General features: G+C 42.4%; 2 protein-coding genes across 2 annotated transcripts in view; both read left to right on the top strand.

Annotated features, from left to right (window-relative positions):
• LOC146978040 (major histocompatibility complex class I-related protein 1-like) overlaps positions 1-19,521 on the top strand; it is a 568,607-nt gene that overhangs the window by 482,755 nt on the left and 66,331 nt on the right. The gene's annotated exons all lie outside the window — the stretch shown is intronic.
• Positions 5,151-7,049, top strand: LOC146978042 (tripartite motif-containing protein 16-like). The gene has a single exon (XM_085790315.1). The coding sequence runs from the start codon at positions 5,157-5,159 to the stop codon at positions 6,837-6,839; it is 1,683 nt and encodes a 560-aa protein (XP_085646441.1). The 5' UTR covers positions 5,151-5,156; the 3' UTR covers positions 6,840-7,049.

Below are 19,521 nucleotides of genomic sequence, written 5' to 3'. Positions count from 1 at the left end.
AGTCTTGGTGTTTCCTGTCACTGTGGGCTGCAGAGCACAGTAGTACACAGCAGAGTCTGTCACTGCAGCAGAGGAGATCTGCAGATCCATCCTGGTTTTATCACCACTCACTGTAACTGACAGTCCAGACTCTGTTTTATTTTGAGTTCCTGGGTGAGAGATGAGGAACTCTGGTGGTTTTCCTGGATATTGTCGATACCAGAAGAAATAATCCTGAAAAGTCGCTTTCTTTGCATAGTTGTAGGACAGAGTAACAGTGCTGCCTTGTGAGCTGATGTCTTCAGTCTGGACTGGACTCAGTTCTTCACAACTGACTCCTAAAGAAAGAGAGAAATGATGGTGAACCAGATTTAATTAAAAATTGAATCTTAAAAATGATTGAAACATTCATCGAACATACCTGTTAAAATGACAACAAACAGAGAAACCAGACTCTTCAGTGTGAGCATGTTGAATAAAGGTGAAGTTGATGGTTTGTGTATTGAACTCTGCTGAATATGGAAGTTCCTCTCTCTTCTATAGTTCAGTAACAGCTCAGCTCCTCCCTGAATCTCTGACTCTGTGCTACCAACAATGTTGTGGTGTAAAGTCACATTGTATGATCAGTCAGTAATGTATGGAGCTGTGGAGTGGCCATAGAGTGTGACTCCCTCTAGTGGATGTTGTGGAGTATTGTGTTGTCTTTGCTCCAAAGGTTTTTGTACAGATGAAGATGATGAAGTGAGGAAGTCAGTTTCCATTCATTAGTTTGAATGATGAAAGCATTCACACTGTTTGTTCCTCTCCGCCATTTTGTTTAAACTTATTATTACAGTCCTACTTTGAACCTCATTTGCTTCCACATACTTTTACCTACAGACTTCATTCAAATTCTGAGCTGTGGACAAACTTCTAATGTATTCAATCTGTGTACAACTTTTACATAATTTGTACCATTTTTGAGATAAATCCTTTAAAATAACATGTGCATTTCTGACTAATTTCACACTTTTCAATGAGTATGTGTATATGGCGTTTGGTCAGAGTGGTGACATCATCGTTAGAGTGGAGGAGAGCCAAAAAAGCGACTGGAACTTTTCTTCTTAAACTGCCACCAAACCTACAAATGACATGATTTTGCCCACAGTTTGTAGCCACACTTGTCTTCTGACTAAAAATCTGGTCAAAAACACACCGAGACTTAGGGAATAATTTCAAATATGTTTTAAATGCAGCCTGGGTGCTCTCTCTCTCTACCATTCACCACAGTACAATTTTTTAACAGCAGAGTAGAAGGAGATCAACTTTGTAATTCACTGGAAAGGGCATTATACTTTGTTTGTATTCACCAAAACATAGTCACATGTGACAAAAAAGTCCTCTACTTAGTTGGTGTGGCTCATTTCTACTCTATTCTCTTTTTTATTTTTTTAAGCAGAAGTCAGCGAGTCTCTTATACAGGGATTTCTTTTACCTTTTTCTCATTGAATGTAACTGTAGTCAAGTGGTTTGCTCACTGGGCTGATGATCCTAACGTTGCAGGTTCAAATCTTGCCCCAACAACTTTGTTAGTGAATCATTCCCCCGGTCTTCCTCTGTTGATTTCTGATAACTTGCTCCTAGTTTAAACTGTGTAAACTACAGCTGCATCAGACAGTATTTGGTTTATCATGGTATATACAACTCAGTATGTTTTATCTTCCTCTGTGGTTGAGAGGTTAGTTTACCGAGTTGCCAATCATGCGGTCCAGGGTTTGATTCCTGCATTAGCTACTTGTGTTACATGCCCTTCCTGTTTTTGTCAATTTCTACTGATAATTCAGCATGGCTTCAGCAATGGCTTTCAGCATTCACACGCATTTTCCGTTAGGAAATGCTCTTTCTAGTTTGTTTTCATGGAGTCCTGAGTGTGAAGCCTGATCCAGTTGGTTTGTGACTGATATGGATGAGCTGCTCCTGTGAATCCTCCCACAGTGTTTGATTAGCAGCTGTAACCACAGTGACTCTGATACAACAGGAATGAGCAGAATCCATCTGATATGAAGCTGTGGTTTGAATACCACTTCCCTCCTCTTTGAAGAGGAGTCAGATATCTGTGTTCAGGTTTTTGTACAGCCTCTTCTACACTTTGTATCACTGTGTTTCTAGAGCACAGTAGTAGAGAGCTGAGTCTGCCAGGGTTAGGTTGTTGATGGTCAGTTTAGTTGATGATCTGGTTGTTTGGGATTCATATCGAGTATCAGGAATATAGTCAACACTACTCAGTGATCTTGCTCCTTTCCAGAGGATAAACTGAGGAGCCTGAAGGTCAGAATCATGTCTGTACCAGTAAAGCAAGACATTATCATCACTTGTCTCATACTGACATGAGAGTGAGACAGGTTGTCCTTCTGTTCCTCTGACTTCACGTCTTTCAGGAGAGATTGAGTCTCCAGCTATCAGTCCTGTAAAAAGTAGAGAAGATGAAGCCGTTAGACTAACATTGTCCATGAGGCTGAGAGGAGAAGACAGTGGAAAATGTCAGTGTCCAGTGTTACTCTGTGGACACAAACAGCTCAACTGTAGCTCACATCATAACTAGATTGTACAGGACTTGATGACAGAGACAGATTATTGTACAGTTTCAAGTGTGAAAAAATCAAATGGAGGTCAAACATGTAGTTGATGGAGCAGCTTGACTGAGACACTGATTTGTTGTCCAACTCACCTATGAAGTGAGATAAAAGCAAAAAGAGGTAAAGCAACATGTCTTTGGAGGAGTTGAAGCCAAACAGACAGCAGATGAACAATGTTGTTCCACTGCAGTAGAATGAACAAACTAAACAGCCTCTCTGCTGCACAGCCCTTCTCCTCAACATCAAGCTGATTGTGCTTTTAGTTCCTCCAACATTTCTGCTCTGGACTCACTCATCATCTCATTGGCTGAGGGGGACTGAAGTGGGCGGGGCCAGGTAACCATCTCTGATGTTTCTGTGATGTTATTGTCATCAGTCCACAGACACAGTCTCTGATAAGTCATTGTTTCAACAGTGTGTGACTCCCTCTAGTGGATGTTGTGGAGTATTGTGTTGTCTTTGCTCCAAAGGTTTTTGTACAGAGTCTTGGTGTTTCCTGTCACTGTGGGCCTCAGAGCACAGTAGTACACAGCAGAGTCTGACACCTGAAGCTTCTGGATCTGCAGAGGAACTGATTTCTTGTTGTTGATCAAAGCATTAAATCTCTCTTTACGGAAGTCCGGGGCATTGTTGTCTCCATATGAGCCACGTCTCAATACATATCTGGGAAAGTCATTCACATCTTGTTTGTACCAGAATAAAATGGGAGTTGTGGAACTGGTCTCAAATGAGCAGCTGAGTGTAACTGTGGCTCCTTCAGCAGCAGTGACAGCAGCTGTTGGCTGGATCACTCTGTCTTCTCCTTTACACTCTGGGGAAGAACAGAACATGCAGAGGAAGAGATGGATCAATAAAGATGATTGATTAAAGCGCAACAATCAATAGGTTTAACAAATGTCAGCAGAAATGATGAGCTCTGACTTTGTGTAGAATGAACATTAAAAGCTGTGAGTGTAGAGCTCAGTAACATGTTGAGGTGTTTGAAGAGGAAACATGTTGTGCTTTCTATCTTACCAAAGAAAAGAGCAGCAAGAATAATCCACAGCCAATGTTCCATCTCTACAACAAGGTTGAAATCAACAGGAGAAACTAGCTGATGTTCAACATTCACTCTGACACTTGTTCTCTTCACAGCACCACTTATTACTGACACAGTGGTTGAACACAGTCAGGAAGTAGTGCACCTCCTACTTGATAATGTGGCCCTCTAGTGGAGCTAAAAAGTGGAGTTCACCAGTGGAAAAAAGGCTTCCAGCAGCTTGTCAGCGTGTCAGCTTGTGTTTTTGTACAGAGTCTTGGTGTTTCCTGTCACTGTGGGCCTCACAGCACAGTAGTACACAGCAGAGTCTGTCACTGCAGCAGAGGAGATCTGCAGATCCATCCTGGTTTTATCACCACTCACTTTAACTCATGGAGTGCCGCGCTCCTTTCCAAAGTTTTAGTCAAGTGTACTGGCAATTTAGACCATTTTTGACGATTTTTGTAGAGCCACAGTGTATTCTATATTATTGCCACCAACACATACTGTGGCTCATTTGAAAGGGGAAACTTTCTGCTTCAAATGGCCACAAACCGTTTGTTTCTACGTGCCTCCGTTTCTGTGAAAACTCAAGCTAAACAGGGCTGGGTTTCACCAAAATCCCTCCTTTTTTTCTAGAAAAGGAGATAGAGCGTCTTTTATGAAAGGTGCTCTGTTTGTGCCTGTCGCTCTTCTGACACTCGCATTTCTGGATCAAAGGGCTCGTATAAGATAAATATATACAACAAATGTTGTTCTTTTCACAAAACCACCATCGGGGGCAGGTGGGGCGCCACTAAACAACAATAACACAGACGCACCGTGCCGTGTCACAGCCCCTCGCCGTGGAACGTGATGGTCTCTGGGCCACAGCGGCTCGGGAACACCGGCCCCACCAGTGGTTGCGGTCCTTCTGTGGTACGGGTCGGTGATGCCGGTCTGCTTTGACCGAGGGATCATCACATTTTACCGCGGGAGGACCTTGGGAAGGACACGGTGTTGCTCCAGATGAAGACCGGGCGGGACTGTCGGCTGAGAGCTTCCTGTTTCTGCTCCGAGCTGCTGGAGCCTCGCGGGTGAGAGCAGAGCAGAGCAGCTGCATCCACATGCAGAACTCCGTTTGCAAAAGCCGAGTTATGATAAAAACGTCCAGATCGTGAGTATGAGAAGAACATGAGAGCTGACTATGAAACAAACCAAAAGATCAGAAAATAAGTTGATGACAAATGAAAAATTAGCAGGATTGTAAATAAAAGGTTAAACACACAGCATCAAACTGCTCCTCCTACTGGAACAAACACTAACTGATCACCTCCCTCTTCTTCCTGTACTCAAACACAGTGAGCTCCACCCTGTTCATGTGTTTACTTGTTCCCTCTCCTTCAGATCTACAGTTTGAAGATGGGTGGAACCAACATGTGGTGAAGAGGAGGAGCTGACAGGCCCCGGTCACTGCAGAGACACATGTTGTTTAGATCAGAGCTCAAACTAGTTTTACTTCTGAGCAACAGAAACTCAGACAGTCGTCATCTGTGAGAGGTGAAATGGCGCAGAAAGGAGTTGATCTGGACCAGGAGACCTTCTCTTGTTCCATCTGTCTGGATCTACTGAAGGATCCAGTGACTATTCCCTGTGGACACAGCTACTGCTTCAGCTGTATTAAAACCCACTGGGATGGAGAGGATGGGAGGAAAATCTACAGCTGTCCTCAGTGTAGGCAGACCTTCACACCGAGGCCTGTCCTGGTGAAAAACGCCATGTTAGTAATTGTAGTGGAGGAGCTGAAGAAGACTGGACTCCAAGCTGTTCCTGCTGATCACTGCTATGCTGGACCTGAAGATGTGGCCTGTGATGTCTGCACTGTGAGAAAACTCAAAGCTGTCAAGTCCTGTCTGGTTTGTCTGGTCTCTTATTGTGAGAAACACCTGCAGCCTCATCATGAAGCAGCTCCATTAAAGAAACACAAGCTGGTGGAGCCCTCCAAGAAGCTCCAGGAGAACATCTGCTCTCGTCATCAGGAGGTGATGAAGATGTTCTGCCGCACTGATCAGCAGTGTATCTGTTATCTCTGCTCTGTGGTTGAACATAAAGGCCACGACACAGTCTCAGCTGCAGCAGAAAGGACTGAGAGGCAGAGAGAGCTGGAGCTGAGTCGACAAAACATCCAGCAGAGAATCCAGGACAGAGAGAAAGATGTGAAGGTGCTTCAACAGGAGGTGGAGGCCATCAATGGCTCTGCTGATAAAGCAGTGGAGGACAGTGAGAAGATCTTCACTCAGCTGATCTGTCTGATGGAGAAAAGAAACTCTGAGCTGAAGCAGCAGATCAGATCCCAGCAGGAAACTCAGGTGAGTGGAGTCAAAGAGCTTCAGAAGAAGCTGGAGCAGGAGATCACTGAGCTGAAGAGGAAAGACACTGAGCTGAAGCTGCTGTCGCACACAGAGGATCACACCCAGTTTCTACACAACTACCCCTCACTGTCAGCACTCAGTCCATCTACACACTCATCCAGCATCGACATCCGTCCTCTCAGACACTTTGAGGATGTGACAGCAGCTGTGTCAGAGCTCAGAGACAAACTACAGGACCTTCTGAGAGACACATGGACAAACATCTCACTGACTGTGACTGACGTGGATGTTTTACTGTCACTACCAGAGCCCAGGACCAGAGCTGACTTCTTAAGATATTCACAGGACATCACACTGGATCCAAACACAGCAAACACATGGCTGTTACTATCGGGGGGAAATAGAAAAGTAACATACATGAGTAAAGATCAGTCTTACTCTAGTCACCCAGACAGATTCACTTACTGGCCTCAGGTCCTGAGTAGAGAGAGTCTGACAGGACGTTGTTACTGGGAGGTGGAGAGGAGAGGAGGAGGAGTTCGTGTAGCTGTCGCATACAAGAATATCAGCAGAGCAGGGAGCTTAAATGAATGTGTGTTTGGATGTAATGACAAATCTTGGGCATTGGATTGTAACAACAAAAGTTTCACATCTAGTTTCAACAACATCCAGACTCCAGTCTCAGGTCCTCAGTCCTCCAGAGTAGGAGTGTACCTGGATCACAGAGCAGGTATTCTGTCCTTCTACAGCGTCTCTAAAACCATGACTCTCCTCCACAGAGTCCAGACCACATTCACTCAGCCTCTACATGCTGGACTTTGGCTTTGTTCCGGTTGTGTTCCTGGAGACACAGCAGAGTTGTGTAAACTCAAATAGACAAAGATCATTGAAGTTGCAGTTGGTTAAAATCTGTATTTTAGTTCATCACTTTCTTTAGTCTCCATGTTTGTTGCTAAAATCTCATTGCTGTTGTGTCTCTGCACTGCACAGAGATCACCTGTCAATCAAACATTATGGGCGGGACTTTGACCTCTTGTCATTTCTTGTTGTGTTGATTTTTGAGTTTGTTGAGGTGGGGCTGGAGCCGTGGAGATAACTGTTCATGATGATGTTTCTTTACCTAAACTCACACTTCTCCATGAAAATAGAAACTTCTCTGAACTCTAAATGTTGTTGTATATTTGTGTTGATGTGTTTTTGTGTTGTTGTTTATCTTAAACTGCATGGGCTATTGGGATACTTTCTTGTAGGCGTGTAAGATAAATAATCTATAATTACATTTACAGGGACGTGTTTGTCAGACCAAATGTTGAAATTTAAATCCATCCTTAAACAAGGTCTCTGGGATTTTATGATAATCACCAATTAGGAGATGTTTTATTATTTTCTTTCTTTTCTGTTCGTTGTTGTTTGGGCCTTAACAGAGAAATCACCTTCCTTTATCACTAAGGGATGTTCTTACTATGGAAACAAAGACATCTAGAATCACATTTACACTGAGGTGTTTGTTGTTTCTCCTCCACTAGGTGGGTCATTGAGATATTTTCTATTGTATAAAGAAAGAAAACTATAATTACTTTCATTTACATTTTTGAGTCAGTTCCAATGTTGTTGTTGATCTTATCTGTGAGATGATTAATTATTTCATTTTTCATATCTGAAATGTTTGTTTTAAAGAAATTGTGTGAATGATGTGAATTTATGTGAATAAAGTTTTTTTTTTTTTTTTTTTAAATCAGCTCTTTCTTCTGTCCTCATTCAGTGATGGAGGAGAAAATGTGAAACTAAAGTGTAAATCCATAAACTACAATATATATCCAAGGTGCAGTGCAAATCCATGGATACCTATAAAATATTTAATTTAATCAGAATTATTTGCACATTAAATATGAAGTTATTACCTTCTATGAATCTATTGTTTCCATGTCCACGTTATCTTTATGGGAATAATATTAGTGTTGTTGTGATGCAGTGACAGTAAATAAATACATATAAGGGTTAAAGTTTAACAAGATAAACAAAAACTACATTTGAATAGATAGAAATATAAAGCACAAACAGAACAAATATGGATTGTCTAATAAATGATAACAATAATGGTGACACATTACGGCACCATCTATTGTTGAAGAGTTGATTCGTGAGGGTTTATTGATGTTTAATATTCTTAAAGTGTGTTGATATTAACTTCAGCAATTAACGGTTTGTTGGATTTTTTTTATACTCATGACAATATTTCTGTTGGCCAGTAACTGATAAATTACACTTCACGATATACAAAGTAAATTTTTCATATTTTTTAAAGGAACTTTATTTGTCACATATACAGCTAGTATACAGTGAAATTCTTTCTCTGCATTTAACCCATCCCTGAGGAGCAGTGGGCAGCCACGATGCAGCGCCCGGGGACCAACTCCAGATTATATTATTATATTATTATTATAGGATCAATTATATTGTCTAAAATAGATTAAAATAAAGTTTATATGAACTTGAGAATAACTTTTATAAATGTCACTGTTAAAGACCGGGTAAACCAAGAATAAATATGTGTTTTAAGTTTATAATACCACAGGAAAACATATTATTAACCACTCTGTCAAATTTGGAGGACTAAAAAAGTTGTTAAGTATATAAAATTCTGCATCAAAGTTGTCTGTTTTCTATGCTTCCGGACGGTGGGGGTGTGTCACGATATGGTCGTGCTGCAGGCAAAGAGACCACGCCCCCTGGCAGGAGAGCTGGGCTTCACTGAACGTCTCTGATACACAACCTAAACATGTACACGTCTTCATGAAATAAAGACGGGAAAGTGACCTCAAACACACTCCACCACACACCCCAGTCCTCAGCACTGACACAGCTGATAAACCTTCAGGAAATATTCTTACCTCAACTCTTGGTGTCTAAAACAGTCCCAGCAGCAGCAGTCATCCAGCTGTAACAGGTTATAATCCACCATGCTGCTCCTGTTTACATCTCGTTACCGGTCAGCCTGTTTCATCCATTTGCATTGTGTGAAAAAAATAAAGTTTTTAGCTAACATTAGCTTAGGTTTAGCTTCAAGTGTCCTGACAGGAGAAGCAGTAGCAGAGACAGTGAATTATCTCTGGACCTGGTACCGAGTCCAGACCCGGTCCAGACCCGGTCCAGACCGCCCGGCGCCCGTGACACACGGCGTCCGAGCTGAGCAGCAGCCGTGTCCCGGTGGGAGGAGACCGGGGAAACAACACGGAGGAGCCGGGAGGCTACGGCTGCTGCAGCAGCTAAAAACGTTTTTTTCTCTTTCACACAATGCAAATGGAGGAAACGGGCAGACCGCGAGTAACGATCGAAACGGGAATAATATCGATCGGTGGATTAATAAACTTTTGGTGCTGGATGACTACTGATGCTGCTGCTGCTGCCTGTTTTAGACACCAGAGTGAAGGTAAGAAATGGTTTGATCAGCTGTGTGTCCGCTCGGACGTGTGGCCGGGGGTTACATGCTGCTATTCCGACATGCCGCTATTTCGACATTGACTTCTAATTGTCGGAATAGCGGCATTAACAATATTTTTCAAACGTCCAACTATTCCGACATTTTTTTTTTCATTGTCGGAGTAGCAGCACTTTAGTATTTTTCAAACATTCCGCTTTTCCGACATTGATTACGTTATATGAGACTGTTATTATTCTGTCACCTGAGTTCACGAGGTGCACGTGTGTTTGTAGAGCTGTAACTGTGTAGTGGAAAGGCGTGCAAAATAATGGTAACTATCCTGGAAATCCTGCTTTACATTGTTTTAACATAGGTAAAAGAAGAAAAAAAAAATTTCTGGGATAAAGGGGCAGATTGTACATAAGATTATTCTTCTTTCTGCTCCCTTTTGTTGAGATTTGGGAGGTTTTTGTTTTTATTGTAGCTTATTAAAATGTAAGATCATTTTTCTGACTGATTTAGTGCCCGATGCCATGTATCTCGCTTTCTTTCCCCCGCCCTCCGCCCGTTGTCTTCGTTGTCACTTTGTTGCCACTTTGTTGCTGCTCCACAGAGCGCACATGGCTAATTAATATGCACGTGCTGACCATATATGTATGTGTCTAGGCATTCAGGGGGCGGAGGTGTGTTCATGTGCGCAACTGTGCACCATTCTTGGATCCAGTTTGATTTATCAAAGAGAAATTGCGGAGAGTTGTGCACGCACTGTTTGATAGATCTGAAAAAGGTGTAAATATTTTGGGTGTCTTTTCACCGTAGACCTAAGCAAAACATTTAGTAGCAGCAGTTTTACACTGCTTACTTACAGTTTTGATAAATGAGGCCCCAGGCCATAAGCCCAGAGCCCAGACGCTCACAGCTGCAGCTCCGCGGCTCATCCGCGGTGCTGTCCGTGGTGCTGAAGGTCACAGGTTAACTTGACAAACTGCAGCATTGTTCTGTTTGTTTATCATGTGTGTCAGTTTTGTTTGTGACTTGATAGTTTAGTTGTTGAGATTAAGAACATCACTCCCTCATCAAACCTGTGATAGGCATGCTGAAAAGAAAAGAGAGAGAGACGCGCCTGGGTATCGCAGCTGTAAAAAAAAAAAAAAAAAAAGACGACGTGTCGGAATAGCGATATCAAAAAGTGTCGGACTACCGGCATGTCTAGATAGAGGGATGTCGTAACAGCGGGATGTCTAAATAGAGGGATGTCGGAATAGCGGGATGTCTGAATAGCAGGCAGACCCCGTGGCGGGGACCACGGCGGAGTTTTTCTTTTTTTTTTTTACGGTGTTTTCTGTCCGTGATTTTATGTCTGGTTGTGTGTGTGAGTGGAGGCTGTTTGGTCGGACAGTGTGTTAATGAGGGAGACCCTGGTCAAAAGACGGTGCTGCTGCTGCTGCTGCTGCTCTGTGTGTGTGTGTGTGTGTAACGTTGTGAGGGGTGTGTGACCGGAGGAGTCAGCCTCTCTCCCCGCGGTGACTGCTGTTTATCACAGTGTGAATACGTTAACGTTAGCACTGTAAACTCGAAGGAACAAGACAGTAGTGGTCTCCCCTGTGTGTGAACATGAACTACCGTACGTTTAGTTAGCTGGCTGTTTCACGTGTTTCAGCTAGACTGAAGAGCAAGTGGGACGGAAAACCACAGAAGTCAGTTGGCTGAATGTATTTATACGTAGAGCAGAGCAGGGGGCGGGTTTATGTAAGTACGGCCGCTTTACGTAAAGCGGCCCTAGACTTAAGCCCGCCCATTCAAAACCTGTGCACAGAACAGTCTCTGAGGCCTAGCTCCTCAAGGAAATGATGAATGGGAAAAATATTTTTTACATGTTTTGAGGGACACATTTAAAGCCTAATTAATATGATAAGAAGAAAAATACTGAATTTGGTTTACCCGGTCTTTAAAGTCAGACCACATTCCTTAGATAAACACAGAGGCTGAGAAGAAGAAAATGTTGTTTTATTTAGTTCAAGTAGATGGTGCAGACCCAGAATCAGTGTAAAGGCAACATTAGTGACTGGATTTGATTCAGGTGCTCATGTGTAGACAACACAGGTCAATAAGATGATCTGTCTCTCAGGCAGCAGTGTGTGAACGTAGGAAACCATCGTTATACATTTCTACTTTTAACAAAAGGGGTTCCACAAGGTTCAACACTGGGCCCTGTTCTGTTCATTATTCATATCAATAATGAAACCTCCATCTCTATGCTGACGATGCTGTTCTCTGTTGCTGTGAATCCTTCCACAGTGTTTGATTAGCAGCTGTAACCACAGTGACTCTGATACAACAGGAATGAGCAGAATCCATCTGATATGAAGCTGTGGTTTGAATACCACTTCCCTCCTCTTTGAAGAGGAGTCAGATATCTGTGTTCAGGTTTTTGTACAGCCTCTTCTACACTTTGTATCACTGTGTTTCTAGAGCACAGTAGTAGAGAGCTGAATCTGCCAGGGTTAGGTTGTTGATGGTCAGTTCAGTTGATGTGTCTGTTGTTTGAGACTGATAACGATCATCAGGAATATATTCAGATGTGTACCCCTTTGCTTCTTTCCAGAGGATAAACTGAGGAGCCTGAATCTCAGAATCATGTTTGTACCAGTAAAGAGCAATACCCCTGGCAGATGTCTGATATTGACATGAGAGTGAGACAGGTTGTCCTGCTGTTCCACTGACTTCACTTCTTTCAGGAGAGATTGAGTCTCCAGCTATCAGTCCTGTAAAAAGTAGAGAAGATGAAGCCGTTAGACTAACATTGTCCATGAGGCTGAGAGGAGAAGACAGTGGAAAATGTCAGTGTCCAGTGTTACTCTGTGGACACAAACAGCTCAACTGTAGCTCACATCATAACTAGATTGTACAGGACTTGATGACAAAGACAGTTTATTGTGCAGTTTCAAGTGTGAAAGAATCAAATGGAGGCCAAACATGTAGTTGATGGAGCAGCTTGACTGAGACACTGATTTGTTGTCCAACTCACCTATGAAGTGAGATAAAAGCAAAAAGAGGTAAAGCAACATGTCTTTGGAGGAGTTGAAGCCAAACAGACAGCAGATGAACAATGTTGTTCCACTGCAGTAGAATGAACAAACTAAACAGCCTCTCTGCTGCACAGCCCTTCTCCGCAACATCAAGCTGATTGTGCTTTTAGTTCCTCCAACATTTCTGCTCTGGACTCACTCATCATCTCATTGTCTGAGGGGGACTGAAGTGGGCGGGGCCAGGTAACAGTCTTTGATGTTTCTGTGATGTTGTTGTCATCAGTCCACAGACACAGTCTCTGATAAGTCATTGTTTCAACAGTGTGTGACTCCCTCTAGTGGATGTTGTGGAGTATTGTGTTGTCTTTGCTCCAAAGGTTTTTGTACAGAGTCTTGGTGTTTCCTGTCACTGTGGGCCTCAGAGCACAGTAGTACACAGCAGAGTCTGTCACTGCAGCAGAGGAGATCTGCAGATGGACCTGGTTTCTGTTTTCATTCAGTTCAACAGTCAGTCGAGGGTCTAGAGATTTTGCTTTTGACACTGAAGGATCTTTAGCATCAATGATCATGAGAAGATACTGAGGAGCTGATCCAGGATCCTGTCGATACCACTGGAGACTGTAGGCTTTAACTTTGTAGTCACAGGACAGAGTAACAGTGCTTCCCTCTGATGAAAAGACTTGAGCTCTGCTGGCAGTAATATCATCCTCCAAGCTGTTACCTAGTGAGGGAAACAACATGTTATATTCAGAGTTCTGTTCCAAGGTCACATATCCATCATTTGAGAAACCCCAGAGATTTTCTGTGGAAACAAATGATGCTGTTGATAGAGTCAGCAGTTATTAGTGATGAAGTCATGAGTCTTTCTTCTCTACATGTGGATCATTGAAATGTTAAACGGAGCTTTAGCTCAAAGGAATATCTAACCTGGTTGTGTAAAGCTTTGGAAATGTCCCTGTGTTTCAGGTTTTCTTGTCTAAAACATACGTACCTACGAGAGCTGAGAAGAAGAGAATCACAGTGAGTCTGTCCATGTTCACAGAGCTGAGATGTTGTCACTGGATGTTCACTGAAGAAGTGCTGAGTGCTTTTGTGAGTTGTGTTTGGTCTGATGTTCACAGCTGGAATCAAACAGTTGTGTGCCAAGCAGCAGCTCTGCAGGCAGTAGGAGGAGACTCATATGTGGAGTTGTCTTCATTTCTAAAGCTCCTCATCACAACTGTGTCTCATGACAGAAAGGAGTGGAGACTGTATCATCAGGAACCACTGAGGTTCAACAGTGTGTGACTCCCTCTAGTGGATGTTGTGGAGTATTGTGTTGTCTTTGCTCCAAAGGTTTTTGTACAGAGTCTTGGTGTTTCCTGTCACTGTGGGCCTCAGAGCACAGTAGTACACAGCAGAGTCTGTCACTGCAGCAGAGGAGATCTGCAGATCCATCCTGGTTTTATCATCACTCACTTTAACTGACAGTCTCGAGACTGGATCTGATAGTAGTTCCCCTGACTCCTGATGGGAGATGAGGAACTCTGGTGGTTTTCCTGGATATTGCCGATACCAGAAGAAATAATAATCAAGACCAGTTGCTTTTTTCAGGAAGTTGTAGGACAGAGTAACAGTGCTGCCTTGTGATCTGAAGTCTTCAGTCCGGACTGGACTCAGTTCTTCACAGCTGACTCCTAAAGGAAGAGAGAAATGATGGTGAACCAGATTCAATAAAAAATTTAATCTTAAAAATGATTGCAGCATTCACAATCGAACATACCTGTTAAAATGACAACAAACAGAGAAACCAGTCTCTTCAGTGTGAGCATGTTGAATAAAGGTGAAGTTGATGGTTTGTGTATTGAACTCTGCTGAATATGGAAGTTCCTCTCTCTTTATAGTTCAGTAACAGCTCAGCTCCTCCCTGAATCTCTGACTCTGTGCTACCAACAATGTTGTGGTGTAAAGTCACATTGTGTGATCAGTCAGTAATGTATGGAGCTGTGGAGTGGCCATAGAGTGTGACTCCCTCTAGTGGATGTTGTGGAGTATTGTGTTGTCTTTGCTCCAAAGGTTTTTGTACAGATGAAGATGATGAAGTGAGGAAGTCAGTTTCCATTCATAAGTGTGAATGCTGAAAGAATCCACACTTGTTGTTCCTCTCCGCCATTTTGTTTAAACTCATTCTTACCTCTTCCGCTCTTTTTTGTCCATTATCTAGTCCTTCATACTTTGTGCTATTTCAACAATTCATATTTCAAAACATTCAGCTTTTTCAGGACATTATTGCAATGCCCTTTCTCTTTTCAACTATTCATACTTTTTCAAATATTAAAATAGTTCAGATTTTTTTCCCCCATTGGAAAAACATTGGAACAGTCTTCAAACTCTGAAACTACCGGTCCTACTTTGAACCTCATTTGCTTCCACATACTTTCACCTACAGACTTCATTCAAATTCTGAGCTGTAGACAAACCTCTAATGTATTCTCCAGCTGGTCCAGAATGCCGCAGCAAGGGTTTTACCAGGAGTTAGGAAGAGAGAGCACATCTCTCCCACCTTAGCTTCTCTCCACTGGCTTCCTGTAGGATTTAGAATAGACTTTAAAATCCTTCTGCTGACTTATAAGGCTCTTAATGATAAAGCTCCATCCTATCTGAAAGAACTAATCATTCCTTACTGTCCTACCAGAGCACTCCGCTCCCAGAACGCAGGTCTGTTAGTGACTCCCAGTATCTCTAAAAACAGACTGGGCGGTAGAGCCTTCAGTTACCGGGCTCCTTTACTGTGGAACCAGCTCTCTCCATGGGTCAAAGAGGCAAACACTCTGACTACATTTAAGTCTAGACTTAAGACCTTCCTTTATGACAGGGCTTTTAGTTAGGGCTGGTTCAGGTAGCTCTGAACCATTCTATAGCTACGCTGCTATAGGCTTAGACTGCTAGGGACACATCTGGTTACACAGAGCCCTCTCCTTTCCTCTCCTCTCCTCTCCTCTCCTCTCCTCCCCTCTCCTCCTCTCCCCTCCTCTCCTCTCCTCAGTATATTTTTGAACTGTCATTTTCTGTTGTACTTTGTAGTTTGGCATTGGTGTCTCGCACTCTCTCTGTGTTTCCGCAGATCCACTGGAGCTCCATCTCTCTGCACCAGCCGCCGCCTGCATCGCCCCCCCTCCCACCCTTTCCCCTGCTGCTAGACCGGCCCCCCCTCCCTTCCCATGGACCAGTCTACCACCCAGCCCTCCCATCGAGCTGGCCGGCTCTCCCCCCCCCCCCCCCTCACCAGAGGCTGCCTTCATCAACTCCTGCTAACATTTCCATATTTCGCACATTCTGTGACAAACTGTTAACTGTTTTCTTGTCTGTAACAACATCTATTGCACGTCTGTCCGTCCTGGGTGAGGGATCCCTCCTCTGTTGCTCACCCTGAGGTTTCTCCGATTTTTCCCTGTTAAAAGGGTTTTCCATAGAGTTTTTCCTCAGTCGATGTGAGGGTCTAAGGACAGAGGATGTTGTTACGATGCCATGTAAAGCCCTTTGAGACAAACTGTTTGTAAAAACGGGCTATACAAATACAATTGCCTTGCCTTATTCAACCTGTGTAGAACTTTTTCATATCTTGTGCCATTTTTGAGATAAATCCTTTGAAAATAGAAAAAATAGCCCGCACAACCTCGTTTTTGCTCCAGAATATTTTACTGACACAACGTTTCGGGCTCTCAGCCCTTCATCAGGTCATCATCATGATGACCTATTTTTTCTATTTTCTACTGTCCATTTGGCCCAGCACCCCAAGCAAGGGATGGGCGTATATTTTCACTATTTGAGATAAATCCTTTAAAATGACATTTGCATTTCTGACTAATTTCACACTTTTCAATGAGTGTGTATGGCGTTTGGTCAGAGTGGTGACATCATCGTTAGAGTGGAGGAGAGCCAAAAAAGTGACTGGAACTTTTCTTCTGAAACTGCCACCAAAGCTACAAATGACACTCTATACTCATGATTTTTCCCACAGTTTGTAGCCACACTTGTCTTCTGGCTAAAAATCTGGTCAAAAATGCATAGATTTAGAGAATAATTTCAAATATTTTTTAAATGCAGCCTGGGTGCTCTCTCTCTGCCATTCACCACAGTACATTTTTTTAACGGCAGAGTAGAAGGAGCTCAACTTTGTAATTCACTGGAAAGGGCATTATACTTTGTTTGTATTTGCCAAAACATAGTCACATGTCACAAAAAGTCCTCTACTTACTTGGTGTGGCTCATTTCTACTCTATTCTCTTTTTTATTTTTTTTAAGCAGAAGTCAGTGAGCCTCTTATACAGCGGTTTCTTTTACCCTTTACTCATTGAATGTAACTGTAGTCAAGTGGTTAGACCACTGGGCTGATGATCCTTAGGTTGCAGCTTCAAATCTTGTCCCAACAACTTTGTTAGTGAACCATTCCCCCAGTCTTCCTCTGTTGATTGCTGATAACTTGCTCCTAGTTTAAACTGTGTAAACTACAGCTGCATCAGACAGTGTTGGATTTATCATGGTATAAAACTTGATATGTTTTATCTACCTCTGTGGTTCAAGGGTTAGTTTGCCGAGTTGCCAATTATGAGGTCCAGGGTTCGATTCCTGCATTAGCTGCTTGTGTTACATGCCCTTCCTGTCTTTGTCAATTTCTACTGCTAATTTAGCATGGCTTCAAATTCACATTCAAATTCAAAGTGTTTATTGTCATTTGCACAGTGGAAAGGTGAGTTTCCCTGACAATGAAATTCTTACTTTGCTGTCCTCGTCATAGAAAGCCAGCAATTATAAGGAAAAACTAGATAAAAAATGGACAATTAAAAACAACAATAATACAACACAACAACAACAACAACAACTAGAAAATTTCCTCTCGGGAAATTTTGAATGGGCCACGGGAGCTACTGCGGGTTGTGCCATCTCTGTCAACATGGGAATCAAACCCACGATCTTAAGGTCAAGACAGAGCTGATCAGACAGACACATGATCATCTTTCTATAAGCACTGATATGGAGGAGCTGTAACCACATTAGGTTACCTGTGTGTGTGTGTGTGTGTGTGTGTGTGTGTGTGTGTGTGTGTGTGTGTGTGTGTGTGTGTTGTGTGTGTGTGTGTGTGTGTGTGTGTGTGTGTGTGTGTGTGTGTGTGTGTGACTGTAATCACATGAAGCTGGCTCTAGAGTCTGTGTGTGTGTGTGTGACTGACTTGTCACATAGTTAGTTAGTAGCTGCATCCTGTGTCAGTCTGATTTAGCTGTGTCTGTGTTTATAAACATTTAAACGAGCGCCAGGTGGATTGTTTATGAAGTTAACGAGCCCTGGCCTGAGGATCAAAGAGGTTACCACGGCGATAGGGGCCCCCGCAGGCTGAGACAGACAGAAACGTGGAGAAAAACAGCCATTTTCTGCCTCTAAACCGGCCTCACAATTAGGCTTAGCATGACAAAACGGTAACTCCTATCAGAACAAAACACAGATCAATGTTGCTCTAAGGACTTACTGAAAATTTCGGTACGATTTGGTGTTTCTACAGTAAATATTTTGGCGACGCTGGCAGTTTTAAAACATCAGGCCGTTCTGCTCCTCTCAGAAAATATTTGTATTGGACTCAATGAGGAGCAGGGACAGACGTGGCCGCACTCAGAGGCTGATTCTGTAAGTTCTGTAAGTCTCTCTGATATTTTGAGCACATGACATGAGAGATAACAAGTTTGTCTTACAAATTCTGAAAAAATTATGTCTGTAGAGTGTAAATTGTGGCCGTGGTGGCAATTTATCCAGAAAAAATACAGAATGTTTCTTCACTCTCTCCCACTCTAACCGATGATGTCACGCACTCTGACACGAACATTCCATGCAATACACACCCATTATAAACTCATAATTTCTCCAAAAATGATCATGGTCATTGATCAGGGATTGATCAAAAACTATATGACCTATCAAAACGTGGAGTAATACGACAATACACAAGACTTGTGTCTACTGTTTAAAGTTTAAATGGAGTCTCTAGGTGAAAGTATGCCTGAGCAGTAGACTTTTGTTAAACTCCAATGATTGGTCTTTTTCGGTCTTTTTTTTTCGCCCGTCCCATTGACTTACATGCAAAATTTTTGCGCAGTTTTTCGCGACTACGTCGCGAAAAATTCGTACACTGTTGAGAAAAGTAATAGCACACCGATCCCGATCAAGACGCACGTTTTGATATATAATTTGTCCTGCAACTCTTCGAGTTGCAGGACTAGTAGCGAACCGAAAAAGCGTCCGGAAGATGAAGGAGAAGAATAACTAGAAAAAGATAGCATTTCCTGCAGAAAATGCGTGTGAATGCTGAAAGCAGCTGAACGCTGTTGCTGAAGCAATGCTGAATGAGCTGAAGAAATTGTTGAATCAATGCTAAATTAGTTGACGAAACTGCTAAAGCAATGTTGAAAAGACTAATGCTAGAGTAGAGTAGAGTAGAGTAGAGTAGAGAGTAGAGGAATACTTTATTCATCCCTAGGAGGGAAAAAGCTGAAACACATAACTTGTAGTGTGAGATGAATGCCTTTTTAAAGGTAAAAAGCAGTAGAAATGCTAAAGGGAGAAGAAAACATTGAAATTCTGCATGTTTAAATGTAATGGTTAAATAGTTGAAATCTGTAGCTAACCTGACAGGAAGGACAACTGATGAACCAGCACTAACATAGCTGAAGCAATGGCTGAGAATATAATTAAAAGTAGAAGATGTGAGACTTTGTATGAAATGGCTGGAAATTACTTGAATTGTCAAAGAAGAGTTTGAAAAATTCCTGAATTAGGAAAAAAGTTAATGCCTACTGAAATACATTGTAAACTGACAGCAGAAGAACATTGTTGAAGAATATAGATGGAGCATTAGCTGAGGAGTAGAACATGTAAACAGCCGGTTTAATGGTGTGAAATGGTTGAGAAGAGCCTCAGTAGTTTAGGATACGTGTAAAACAATGTGTTCAACATGACCAAAATGTGGAAATGTGTATTTTTTCAGTTTAAATAGCTAAAGAACAAAATTAACAGCAACGAGTCCATTAACTACAACAGGAAGATAGAGAGGTACACAAAACAGTCAGACAACTGTAGGAAA

This window comes from Trachurus japonicus, chromosome 11 (assembly GCF_045865225.1).
Source record: "Trachurus japonicus isolate A0001 chromosome 11, Traja_1.0".
Taxonomy (NCBI): domain Eukaryota; kingdom Metazoa; phylum Chordata; class Actinopteri; order Carangiformes; family Carangidae; genus Trachurus; species Trachurus japonicus.
Note: the sequence above shows the minus strand (reverse complement) of the source record. Positions and strands in the feature narration are given on the sequence as shown.